This window comes from Coregonus lavaretus, assembly GCF_964263955.1.
Source record: "Coregonus lavaretus genome assembly, chromosome: 2".
NCBI classification, from domain to species: Eukaryota; Metazoa; Chordata; class Actinopteri; order Salmoniformes; family Salmonidae; genus Coregonus; species Coregonus lavaretus.
The window spans coordinates 8904656-8917560 of record NC_139989.1 but is presented as its reverse complement, the minus strand read 5'-3'; the positions used below and the strand labels follow the sequence as shown (position 1 = coordinate 8917560).

Sequence of the window (12905 nt, the reverse complement as noted above, 5' to 3'; positions counted from 1 at the left end):
TATTATTGTGTCACTGATCAATTCCATCTGCATTTATGTCTGGATTTGACTGGAGGTAGCTGTGGTGTGATGAATCAGCTTTGTGTAATCTATAGGAGCAACAGAATGTGTTTCTGGGCTCTTCAAGAACAAAATGTATAGAAGTCACTCATCAATGGTTCTCACTCAAAGGGATCAGAAAGGCTGAAAGGCTCTGAGAGTGTGAGGCCCTGTGTGTGTGTGTGTGTGTGTGTGTGTGTTTTTATGCGGCCATCAGTGTGTGTGTGTACACGTTTTAATCTACCAAAAGTCCTCACAAGAATAGTAAACCAACTACAATTCAGAGAAGTGAGGACATCTTGCCAGGCCTCACTTGTAAAAAGGCTATTTTAGGCTTATGGGTTAGGTTTAAGGTTAGGGTTATGGGTTAGGGAAAATAGGATTTTGAATGGGAATCGACTGTTGGTCCCCAAAATGTTTATGCGCCCATCAGTGTGTGTGTGTTTTTATTTATTTATGCGTACATCAAAGTGTGTGTGTGTGAGGTACACTCATACAGAGAGAAAAGGGGCTGTGTAAATGGCCTCTCTTTCTGGCCAGGAGCAGCTGAGGCCCCGCACTAATCAGCCTGAGTGACCTGTAGAGAGAGAGAGGCCTACAGAGCCAGAGAGCACTTAGCCTGCCTGGGCTACCACTACCACTACCGCTCAGCAGCTAATGTCAAAGTAGTAGAGGGTCTGTTGAGGAGCGTAAAAGGCTGTCGCTCAGGCTGTTGGAAGGCTGTTTCAGTGAGCCCACCACCTGGGACCTTCCATCTTAATTTTCACAGGAATGCTGTTTGGAAAAATATTCAAAGCCCCATTATTTTTGGGGGTGGGGGAATTTGAAAATGTGCAACAGTAAAAAAGAGACATGTCAATGCAGAAAGCGAATGTTTGGTGTTTTTGAAATGGAAAATTGAACCATGAAGGTAGAGTACAATGCTTTCCTACTGGTAGTCTGTGTTTACCAGCTTTAAAGCGGCAATCTGCAATTTCTGTAAAAAGCTGAGGGATCGGGCTGGAGAAATGTAACCACTCTCAAATTTATAGAACTATGGATGCAAGGAGTTATCATCCATAATATCAAAATTATATTTTTAACCATGTTTTGAGGCTATAGAGTGACTGTTTACATTTACTTTGTTTACAAACATTGGCGTAAAACAAGCTTATATTTTGGGTTCTGATGGGGTACGACAGTTAAACTAAGCTCATGATGCATTTGTAAGTTAAATTCTTAGAGAATCAATACAGATGAAGTTGGAAGTTTACATACACGTATGACTTGTTAACAAACTATAGTTTTGGCAAGTCAGTTAGGACATCTACTTTGTGCATGACACAAGTAATTTTTCCTACAATTGTTTACAGACAGATTATTTCACTTATAATTCACTGTATCACAATTCCAGTGGGTCAGAAGTTTACATACACTAAAGTTGACTGTGCCTTTAAACAGCTTGAAAAATTCCAGAAAATTATGTCATGGCTTTAGAAGCTTCTGATAGGCCAATTTACATAATTTAAGTCAATTGGAGGTGTACCTGTGGATGTATTTCAAGGCCTACCTTCAAACTCAGTGCCTCTTTGCTTGACATCATGGGAAAATCAAAAGAAATCAGCCAAGGCCTCAGAAAAAAAATTGTAGTCCTCCACAAGTCTGGTTCATCCTTGGGAGCAATTTCAAAACACCTGAAGGTACCACGTTCATCTGTACAAACAATAGTACGCAAGTATAAACACCATGGGACCACGCAGCCGTCATACCGCTCAGGAAGGAGACGCGTTCTGTCTTCTAGAGATGAACGTACTTTGGTGCGAAAAGTCCCAGAACAATAGCAAAGGACCTTGTGAAGATGCTGGAGGAAACAGGTACAAAAGTATCTATATCCACAGTAAAACGAGTCCTATATCCACATAACCTGAAAGGCCGCTCAGCAAGGAAGCAGCCACTGCTCCAAAACCACCATAAAAAGCCAGACTACGGGTTGCAACTGCACATGGGGACAAAGATTATACTTTTTGTAGAAACGTCCTCTGGTCTGATGAAACAAAAATATAACTGACCGGCGTTATGTTTGGAGGAAAAATTGGGGTGGCTTGCAAGCCGAAGAACACCATCCCAACCGTGAAGGACGGGGGTGGCAGCATCATGCTGTAGGGGTGCTTTGCTGCAGGAGGGACTGGTGCACTTCACAAAATAGATGGCATCATGAGGAAGGAAGATTATGTGGATATATTGAAGCAACATCTCAGTCAGGAAGTTAAAGCTTGGTTGCAAATGGGTCTTCCAAATGGACAATGACCCCAAGCATGCTTCCAAAGTTGTGGCAAAATGGCTTAAGGACAACTGAAAAAGTGTGTGCGAGCAAGGAGGCCTACAAACCTGACTCAGGTACACCAGCTCTGTCAGGAGGAATGGGCCAAAATTCACCCAACTTATTGTGGGAAGCTTGTGGAAGGCTACCCGAAACGTTTGACCCAAGTTAAACCATTTTTAAAGGCAATGCTACCAAATACTAATTGAGTGTATGTAAACTTCTGACCCACTGGGAATGTGATGAAATAAATAAAAGCTGAAATAAATCAATTTCTCTACTATTATTCTGACATTTCACATTCTTAAAATAGTGGTGATCCTAACTGACCTAAGACAGGGAATTTTTACTAGGATTGAATGTCAGGAATTGTGAAAAACTGAGTTTAAATGTATTTGGCTAAGGTGTATGTAAACTTCTGACTTCAACTGTAAAATTAATGTATATAGTGCCTTGCAAAAGTATTCATCCCCCTTGCCGTTTTTCCTATTTTGTTGCATTACAACCTGTAATTTAAATGGATTTTTATTTGGATTTCATGTAATGGACAAATTGGTGAAGTGAAATGAAAAAAATAACTTGTTTCAAAAAAGTATAAAAAATAAATAACGGAAGAATGGTGTGTGCATATGTATTCAGCCCCTTTGCTATAAAGCCCCTAAATAAGATCTGGTGCAACCAATTACCTTCAGAAGTCACATAATTAGTTAAATAAAGTCCACATGTATGCAATCTAAGTGTCACATCATCTGTCACATGATCTCAGTATTATATATACCTGTTCTGAAAGGCTCCAGAGTCTGCAACACCACTAAGCAATGGGCACCACCAAGCAAGTGGCACCATGAAGACCAAGGAGCTCTCCAAACAGGTCAGGGACAAAGTTGTGGAGAAGTACAGATCAGGGTTGGGTTATAAAAAAATATCTGAAACTTTGAACATCACACGGAGCACCATTAAATCCATTATTTAAAAATGGAAAGAATATGGCACCACAACGAACCTGCCAAGAGAGGGCCACCCACCAAACCTCACGGACCAGGCAAGGAGGGCATTAATCAGAGAGGCAACAAAGACACCAAAGATAACCCTGAAGGAGCTGCAAAGCTCCACAGCGGAGATTGGAGTATCTGTCCATAGGACCACTTTAAGACGTACACTCCACAGAGCTGGGCTTTACGGAAGAGTGGCCAGAAAAAAGCCATTGCTTAAAGAAAAAAATAAGCAAACACGTTTGGTGTTCACCAAAAGGCATGTGGGAGACTCCCCAAACATATGGAAGAAGGTACTCTGGTCAGATGAGACTAAAATTGAGCTTTTTGGCCATCAAGGAAAACACTATGTCTGGCGCAAACCCAACAACTCTCATCACCCCGAGAACACCATCCCCACAGTGAAGCATGGTGGTGGCAGCATCATGCTGCAGGGATGGTTTTTCATCGGCAGGGACTGGGAAACTGGTCAGAATTGAAGGAATGATGGATGGCGCTAAATACAGGGAAATTCTTGAGGGAAACCTATTTTAGTCTTCTAGAGAATTGAGACAGGGACGGAGGTTCACCTTCCAGCAGGACAACGACCCTAAGCATACTGCTAAAGCAACACTCGAGGGGTTTAAGGGGAAACATTTAAATGTCTTGGAATGGCCTAGTCAAAGCCCAGACCTCAATCCAATTGAGAATCTGTGGTATGACTTAAAGATTGCTGTACACCAGCGGAACCCATCCAACTTGAAGGAGCTGGAGCAGTTTTGCCTTGAAGAATGGGCAAAAATCCCAGTGGCTAGATGTGCCAAGCTTATAGAGACATACCCCAAGAGACTTGCAGCTGTAATTGCTGCAAAAGGCGGCTCTACAAAGTATTGACTTTTGGGTGGGGGTGAATAGTTATGCACGCACAAGTTTTGTTTTTTTGTCTTATTTCTTGTTTGTTTCACAATAAAAAATACTTTACATCTTCAAAGTGGTAGGCGTATTGTGTAAATCAAATGATACAAACCCCCCAAAAATCAATTTTAATTCCAGGTTGTAAGGCAACAAAATAGGAAAAATGCCAAGGGGGGTGAATACTTTCGCAAGCCACTGTAAATCCATAAATGGATGTAGCAACTGCAGATTGGCCCTTTAAGTTACTTTAGCTTTCCCAATATACATGTTCTGTACTGGGCACTGCAACCCTTGTTGTTGGCAATGCTTGCCATGGCCCATGATGTGTTCAACAGTCAAAGGCACCGTCCCACTTCTGAGTGCCTTTTGGATCCCTTTGAAGCGCTATATGGTTGGAGAGATAACCGGGCACCTGCTTTTAAGCATGGCGTATCTCTATACCACTGTTTGTAAACAAAACCTCTTGAAGTATGATGGTGTAGGATGAGGGCTGTGGGAGGAATATAGGGGTGGCTGCAGAGTCACCAACATTAATCAGGCACCCATCAGACAGCCAGTGCTACAGCCCTGACAGTAGTACCATGGTTCTGTACCTTCTGAGTGGATTATACTAGTGTAGTCAACCTCTCAGTGGAAATCAAGACAGGTTTCATGAGAGAGAAAGATCAAAGGTCAAGCAGGGGTCAGGGAGGCCTAAAGTAAAAGTTTGCCATGTTTGGGTGAAGAGTAAAAATGTCATGCAGGTGTGTATTATATGGGTTGGAATCCACGTTCTAGAATGTTCACTAATGAGGGTAATTGTATTATTATTAGCTACCACCACCACCAACACCACCACTACTACTATTTGTAGTACATGTACTTGAATACAAATCGTTGATAGTGGTGAAAGTTATGTTGATATGATGATGATTATATGGTGAGGGTGAAAAAGCAGAACAATTTCACTTGTTTTTCATCCAGTGTGAATGTGAGTTTAAACACAGCTTGAGTCAAAGCTTTAAAGAAAATACTGACTACTATCCAAGTTGTACCCTACAGAAACCATCTAAAACTGGACAGTGAAATACAGTTACACACCCCTCAGAGCCTGGTTCCTCTCTAGGTTTCTTCCTAGGTTCCTGCCTTTCCAGAGAGTTTTTCCTAGTCACTATTTGGGGTTTTAGGCTGGGTTTCTATATATCACTTTGTGACATCTGCTGATGTAAAAAGGGCTTTATAAATACATTTGATTGATTGATTGACCACTCATTAGAAGAAAGCACTATAACAACAGTATGTAGGTCCACAATTTGGTATCAGGTTACCAAGTTAGGGCTCTATTCAATCTGCATCGCGGAAGTTCAGCTTTACAGTGTGATTGAAATTTAAAGGCAATGTTCCCGCTTTAGCGGAGACTGCATTCACGGTAAACGCTGCATATGTCCACTCAATTGGAAATTACCTTTAAATGTCTATTGTGGAATCTGTAATGCTTCAGCGTTACAGATTTAATAGAGCCACTAGTTCATTTTTTGAGAAGTGCTAGAAAGTATCCATTGTCACAATTTCCTTGTAAATACTGAACTAAACAACTACAAGCTGAAACAGGACTGTGAAATAAAGCCAGGACCCATGTTTTTGTTAGTCATACAGTCATACAGAGGGGAATCCTATTGTAAATTAGATGTATGGATGTACCTCTCAGCTAAATAAGTTAGGTTTGATGAATCACTCAAATCTCAATGAGCTAATCTTGTTTTGTGTTGTACTGCAGTACATTAATTGTGTAAGTATGGCCTACAAATAATACCATGCACTGTACCATGCACTGTAATATCGTCTATGATTGTAATATACTATAATCAGCCAAGTCTATAATCTTGAAGAGAAGAAATAGGCTAACAGTCTGTACCTATTGTCCTGGCTATCCAGTCTCATGAGCTCTACATTACATTTCAACGTTTTTACAAACATGTTGTATATGAACGTTTTTGCTGTCAAAACGTTGCGTATTAGGTGTAGCCGGCCTACACACCCAGCTTAATTATATAGATGAGGCTACATCTCTGTAGAATTAAGCCAATACAAGGTAACAGCTTTCTGAAATATTGAGACAGAGCCATTATTAGTTGTCTGTGATCAGTCTGTCTGACAAGGCTGCGATTATGTCTCCTGTCAGCACACAGGGATCACACAAATGGAGAAACTGATTCATGGCTCGAACCACCTCTGTCCTTTTAGAATAATAGAGAGTCATTTGTTTATCTAGACGGGACATCAGAGGAAAACTCCCCGGCGGAGTCAGAGTGTTGAGCTTCGAAATGGAGCGGCGCCGCTTCCCCGCTGAACCGGCCGTGAGGAGAGATACTGTCAGCGTCAGGTATTACCGGCATTCTCGAAGAGGGGGAGAAAAACTAATCTCTTTTCCCTCTATCTTTCTCTTTCTCTCTCATCCTACCCCAGAATGGAGGGAAATACTTGTCAGGGTGCCTCTGAACCACAAGATTAAAAGCGACCCGATGACAAACCTGACAATTAATTGCCCAACTTCATCCCTTTTGACACGAGTACATCCTTTTCTGAGTGAGTGAGTGTGTGTGTGTGTGGGGTGGCAAGGAGCCTATGTTTTTGACTTATGTTCCTCATCCCCCCCCAGTATTTTAAGACAGTCGATAACAGTGTAATGACTTTGTTTAAACTGCAAGGTCTTTCAAAGGGCTGGAAGTGAATTTGACCAAAACAAAGGCAACATCCATAACCACAGCATCAGAATGTGTCAAATCTATGGTGGGAGCTCATTGAATTTTAATGTCACATAACAATGTTCACTAACTATACAGTTTAAGACTGCATTTACAGTTGCACTGTACCACAAGCATTTTCATGATACTTTGTTGGCCATTCCCAGTCTATAGAACATTTATTTCAGTGCCATAGGAATATGATGTGATATTGTAACACAGACAAAATACCTTAAGAATACATATTATTCATATTCTACAAACACAATAATCTGTTTATTTTTATTTTTATCCAATGGCAATAATAACTACTTTTTTGATTTTCCTTATGCATTAAATGGGGAAATGTTGGGAACATCCTTGAAGAGTCTAGACTCAATGTAGTGTCATAACTAGCATTCCAACACCTCAAATATATAAATAACAATAGAGCTTTACAAACCTGATAAAAGGTGGCAGAAAGTCTGTTCCAAGCGTTCTTTCTGATCATTTGCATAACTATCAAATCACAGTCTTTGTTTTGGTGGCTTCCTCTTCCATCAGTAGTCTCCTCCGTCATATCTAAATGGATGAGAAACCCTGTCAGGATAGCTGTTGGACGCGTAGTTGCCGTAACGGTAAGTGTCAAAGTTCTCAGCCCTCTCGATTTTGGCTGGCAGGGTTTCCGGCTGGTACGACAGTGCCGACTTGATGACCCCGGAATCTTCAGGAATCTTGAGATCGGAGTAAGAGGTGGGCGAGGTGTCCTCGAGCAGGGAGCTGCAGCTGGGCAGGCCCTTGACGTCGTAGATGTTGTCGCCGTACTTGACCACGGAGGGCTTGGGGCAAGGCTGGTAGGACACTTTGGTGGTGGTGGTGATGATGGTCTGCAGGGCAGCGGGCGTGGCTGGCGCTGGGACAGGGTACCTGCACGGGTACTCACTGTTGTAGTAGTGGTGGTTGGTGTTGCCAGGATACTGTCCGTACTCGCCCCGCTCGCTGTACGTCCCCTTGCCCAAGATCTGTTTCCAGCCGTGGTGCTTGCTGGTCGTGTCGTAGCTGTTGCGGTCGTGGCCCGAGAGGGCACCGGTGGTGTGGGGTGTGGCAGTGCTGGTACCCAGACCTGAGCTCACCTTGCTGGGCTCAGGGGCCTCTGCCTGGGGGCTACTGGGGTCCTTATAGAGGGCCGTGTAGGAGCCCGAGCCTAAATAGCTCGGCACGGCAAAGTCGTAGCCACATGGAGGCCGGGGCATGTACAGACGGTGGTTGGCCTGCTTCTGGAGTGTGGATGGGGCCTCGCCCATGTTGGCGTGGGAGTCGTAGGCAAACTTGTAGGGCTCAGGGTTCTGGAAGGGCGGGTAGTGCTGGGTCTGGATGGGGAAGTTGGACTCAGCAATGATGCTAAAACGGTCCGGGCCCTCCATGCAGGACAGCTGGTGCAGGTTGGGGAAAGGAGCGCCCAGGTCGTGGTATCTCCCGGTCTGAAGAAGAAACAGTACATATTAGTGATAGGCTAGGCAAAGAAAGTCCACTGCATCTACCAATGGAATAAATGGCATGTGGGTATTTTGTGAGTATTTTACTTTTCAATCACATTGTATGTGCAAAGAAGGGCTTTTACAGTATTAGAAGTGCAGGTCATAAAGCGCTTACTGTATCTGCCACCCAAACTAAACCACCACAACGAGAAAGCAAAGGCAACAGTGGCAAGGAAAAAACTTTGAGAGGAACCATCCACCTCTGGCTGAGCAGGTAAAGATTCAAAGTACACTGAACAAAAATATAAATGCAACATGTAAAGTGTTGGTCCCATGTTTCATGAGCTGAAATAAAAGATCCCAGAAATTTTCCTAAAGCAAAAAAGCTTATTTATCTCAAATTTTGCGCACAAATTTGTTTAAATCCCTGTTAGGGAGTATTTATCCTTTGCCAAGATAATCCATCCACCTGACAGGTGTGGCATATCAAGAAGCTGATTAAACAGCATGATCATTACACAGGTGCACCTTGTCCTGGGGACAATAAAGGCCACTCTGAAATGTGCAGTTTTGTCACACAACACAATGCCACAGATGTCTCAAGTTTTGAGGGGGCATGCAATTGGCTTGCTGACTGCAGGAATGCCCACCAGAGCTGTTGCTAGATAATTGAATGTTCAATTCTCTACCATAAGCCGCATCCAATGTCGTTTTAGAGAATTTGGCAGTACGTCCAACCGGCCTCATAACCGCAGACTACGTGTATGGCGTCGTGTAGGCGAGCGGTTTGCTGATGTCAACGTTGTGAACAGAGTGCCTCATGGTGGCAGTGGGGTAATGTTATGGGCATGCATAAGCTACGGACAATGAACACAATTGCATTTTATCGATGGCAATTTAAATGCACAAAAATACAGTGAAGAGATCCTGAGGCCCATTGTGAGGCCCTTTTTTTTAAGGTATCTGTGACCAACAGATATATATCTGTATTCCCAGTCATGTGAAATCCATAGATCAGGGCCTAAGGAATTTATTTCAATTGACTGATTTCCTCATATGAACTGTGACTCAGTAAAATCAATGAAATTGTTGCTTGTTGCGTTTGTATTTTTGTTCAGTATAGATATATGACTATTGAGGTCAAAGTTTCTTACATCTGGCTCCATCAACCTCCTCTTCTGGGAGAAGTGTGGAGAAGACATCCTCCTCTTCACTGCACTCCTCCGGACCTCCGTCTCAGACTTACTCTCTGGTCTGGGGTGGTCATGGACTCCCTTAGCCTGCAATCACATCAATACATACTAGGATGTTACTTTCTTGAAATGAGAAACATCTTTGGTCACATTTAGGATTACTCTTAACTAAATAAATTGTAATATCTGTGTGGGAATGTTTTGCACAGAAGCTCATAACCAAAAATGGTTTGTTTGTTTTTTACTTTAATTAACTAATGTCTTTAGATTTCACTAACAAAAAATCCAATCCATGAAGGCATGCTAAATTATAATTTATTGCCTAATATCACAAAATAGAAATATTAAAAACTCAACACTTAAGTTTACAGTACTTGAAGGTCTGCTTATAAACAGCTAATAAACATACATTGTTAAGTAAATACATGTATAAGATCTGCTGTACTGTACATTACATTACTGTACATTCATTATTGTATGAACAATTGTATTGTATTAACAATTGATATGCAATGATTAACAAACAGTTTATTAATGGTGACAGACTATTAAACAATGCTTAACTGTTAATAGGGAGACCTGCAAACATGTTACCTCTCAATTCAGAATATTAGCCCACAAACCTGGAAGAATATAGCTTTTCCATCTATTCTCCAGAAGTTGGTGACGGGATAGCCACTGTGTCCTCTGCATGGCATCAGCTCCAGGGCAGAGTTACAGCTGGGGCACAGCTTCTCTGGAGAACAACCACCAATACACACAACCACACAGTTTTAAACAAAGCCATGTTGGCTAATAGTATAGAAGTGATTTTGTATTCAAGTATTGTAAGTTTATTTATGAAATATTATACTGTGCTGGATGTGAGGAGAAGAATAGGCTATTATGTGGAGAGTGGTTAAAAGTGAATACTGATTAATACATTTTTTACACACAAAAAAAAACACATTTACTATGAGGGCTATTATTTTTAATTATTTATATATATATTTTTTTTTTGTCAGACCAACAATATCTGAAATTGTTTAATAAGAAGGTGTTCTGAATATAAAGCTTTGAGTTTATTATTTTATTATAATTTTGTTATGTACACTTTTTACAAAGTAAATACTATGCCGTTTTTCATACATCTTGGATGCTCTTGTAGGCTATTCTCACGGGTTGAGTATCTATCTACGGGGTATGATGATGAAGCACAATGTGTCGCATTTCTATAGTGTATCAAGGTCATGACGATGCTGAATCAATGAGTCAGATGTACCAAGTGTTACCAGGTGTTAAGTTTAATTCTCAAAAACAGTCTACAATATCGACAGGCCCAATAATTAGGCTACCATTATGAATAATTTAACTGAGCTCACTAAGCTTTGATAATAATTACATTGTTTATTTAGACATTAGGCAATTACTTGATTCAACATAAACAACTGCATTAATGTCTTCCTTCTTTTTCCCGATGAGACGCGTCGGCAAGTGTACACCATGCATGACAGCTGTGCATAATGCGTTTACTCACTTTGTTGTTTTTGTCGTGCTTTGTCGCAGATAGCCGGTCGGAGCTGGAGTTTGCTTCCGTCAGCCAGGGTGCAGTTTCGGCCACAGACTACGACGCCCAGGCAGGACTTCTTGAGAATCTGACAGTTGTGGTTGTTGGTGTTCCGCATGGCCCATCCGCTCAGGTGCCGCTGTGCGTTCTTATCCTCGCCGGTGTAGATGTAACGAACATACCCATCCGTCCACTCCTGGAAAGCGTCATACTGCTTTGTGTCCTGTCAGAATTACGGAAAAATATAGATTTTGATAGATTCATTATTTAAGTGCTTTCTATTAAAATTGATAATAAGGTTAAAACGAAAACTACAGGCCAATGAATAGAATATTCCTGAGATATGCACACAAACTGCAAATTAATATATGTTATTTGATATCTGAGCAATGAAAGCGTAGGCTATAAGGCAAATCATGACAATATGCGTGACAACTAATTATCATTAACTCTGCATATCTTTACAAATTGAAACTGATTTATTCAATTCAACCGTGACCTAATTTTATTTCATAGGCTATCAAATGCTATATAATTTGGTATTTTAAATAGCTGTCATTGAATATTTTCTAAATAATAGCGTCAACTGGCGTATGCAAAACGTTTACATTAGCCTACCAGAGGCAGCTTTGGGTCGTTGATATCCCACGTTAACTTCATACCAAAGGAAGAAACACAGTCGGGGTCTTCAAACTGATCCGAGGACTTTGACATCTTGTTAGAATCTCACAATTTTACGCGTTTTGAACTTGACTCATAGCAGGACCCACCAATACAGGTACCGTCCCGTAGCCGCGCACCATACGAAATCACTTTCTTTGTCAAAATTAAAGCATATGACAGACAACGCTAAAAATGATAATAATTAGAGAATATATGTCCAGAAGTACATGATCTTCATCCGATTTTCTCTGTCTTTTCTCGGTGTTAATCCAAAATTCCCTTGTGTCCTGGGGAGTGTGTCACGCGATGCCACGGGAGTAGCAAGGTGAATGACTACAGGTAAGGTCTGTCTCGTCTATGTAAAGGAGGAGGCAGGACTAGGAAATCTGTCTAGCTTCAGCTCTGTTGAGGCTGAGCACTTTCAGTTCACCTGATCCGTGGCACTGACCTCCACTTACTGCGTGTCCGTTTCCCCGAGCATTTCTTTCTAGCACTGTGCATGTATGAAACATCAAAAACTATTAGGCTATTATACTGTGTCTATGTTGATCTTGAACACACACAGACGTCATGAAAGTACCACAGGCCGCCCACAAACGATGGGAATAGGCCTAGGCTGTTTCTGTAGGTCTATCTGTGATTATTATCTGTGGTGTAAATTTCAAACCTGTTGGATAGGATTAAGTCCTCTGAGCTCTTAAATCAGCAAAAAATATATGTGAAAAATCTGAATGTGAAATAGCCACATTCAACGGTTACACAAGTAACCTACATTGACAGGTGTCAACAAGTGATCTATCTGAGATCATTAGGAGTTGTTGTATGTAAACCTAAAGCCACACTGACGTGTAAACATCAAAACAGCTGGGGCTGCACATTAACAACAAACAAAGCATCAATCATGCGGCATTGTTAACGAATGTCATGTTTTATAGATTTTTGTAGGCTACACCCATGTCTTTACCTATCGTTTTATTGTGGAATGTTATTCACTTTTCTTTCAAAACATAGGCTACTGTATACGGTTATATGCACTTTCTTAGATTATTATTTTCCTTCAAGTGAAATTAAAATATATTGCTGTCAATTAGGCTATTAA

The 12905-nt window shown here is 41.3% G+C and overlaps 1 protein-coding gene across 1 annotated transcript; it reads right to left on the bottom strand.

Moving 5' to 3' along the window:
* Positions 1-7486: 7486 nt before the first annotated feature.
* Positions 7487-11857, bottom strand: gcm2 (glial cells missing transcription factor 2; the record flags this gene model as incomplete). The annotated part of the gene is made up of 5 exons (XM_084144378.1): positions 7487-8407; positions 9559-9684; positions 10221-10333; positions 11114-11366; positions 11762-11857. 5 exons carry the CDS (start codon positions 11855-11857, stop codon positions 7487-7489), a joined length of 1509 nt encoding a protein of 502 aa, XP_084000504.1.
* Between the last annotated feature and the right edge of the window lie 1048 nt (positions 11858-12905).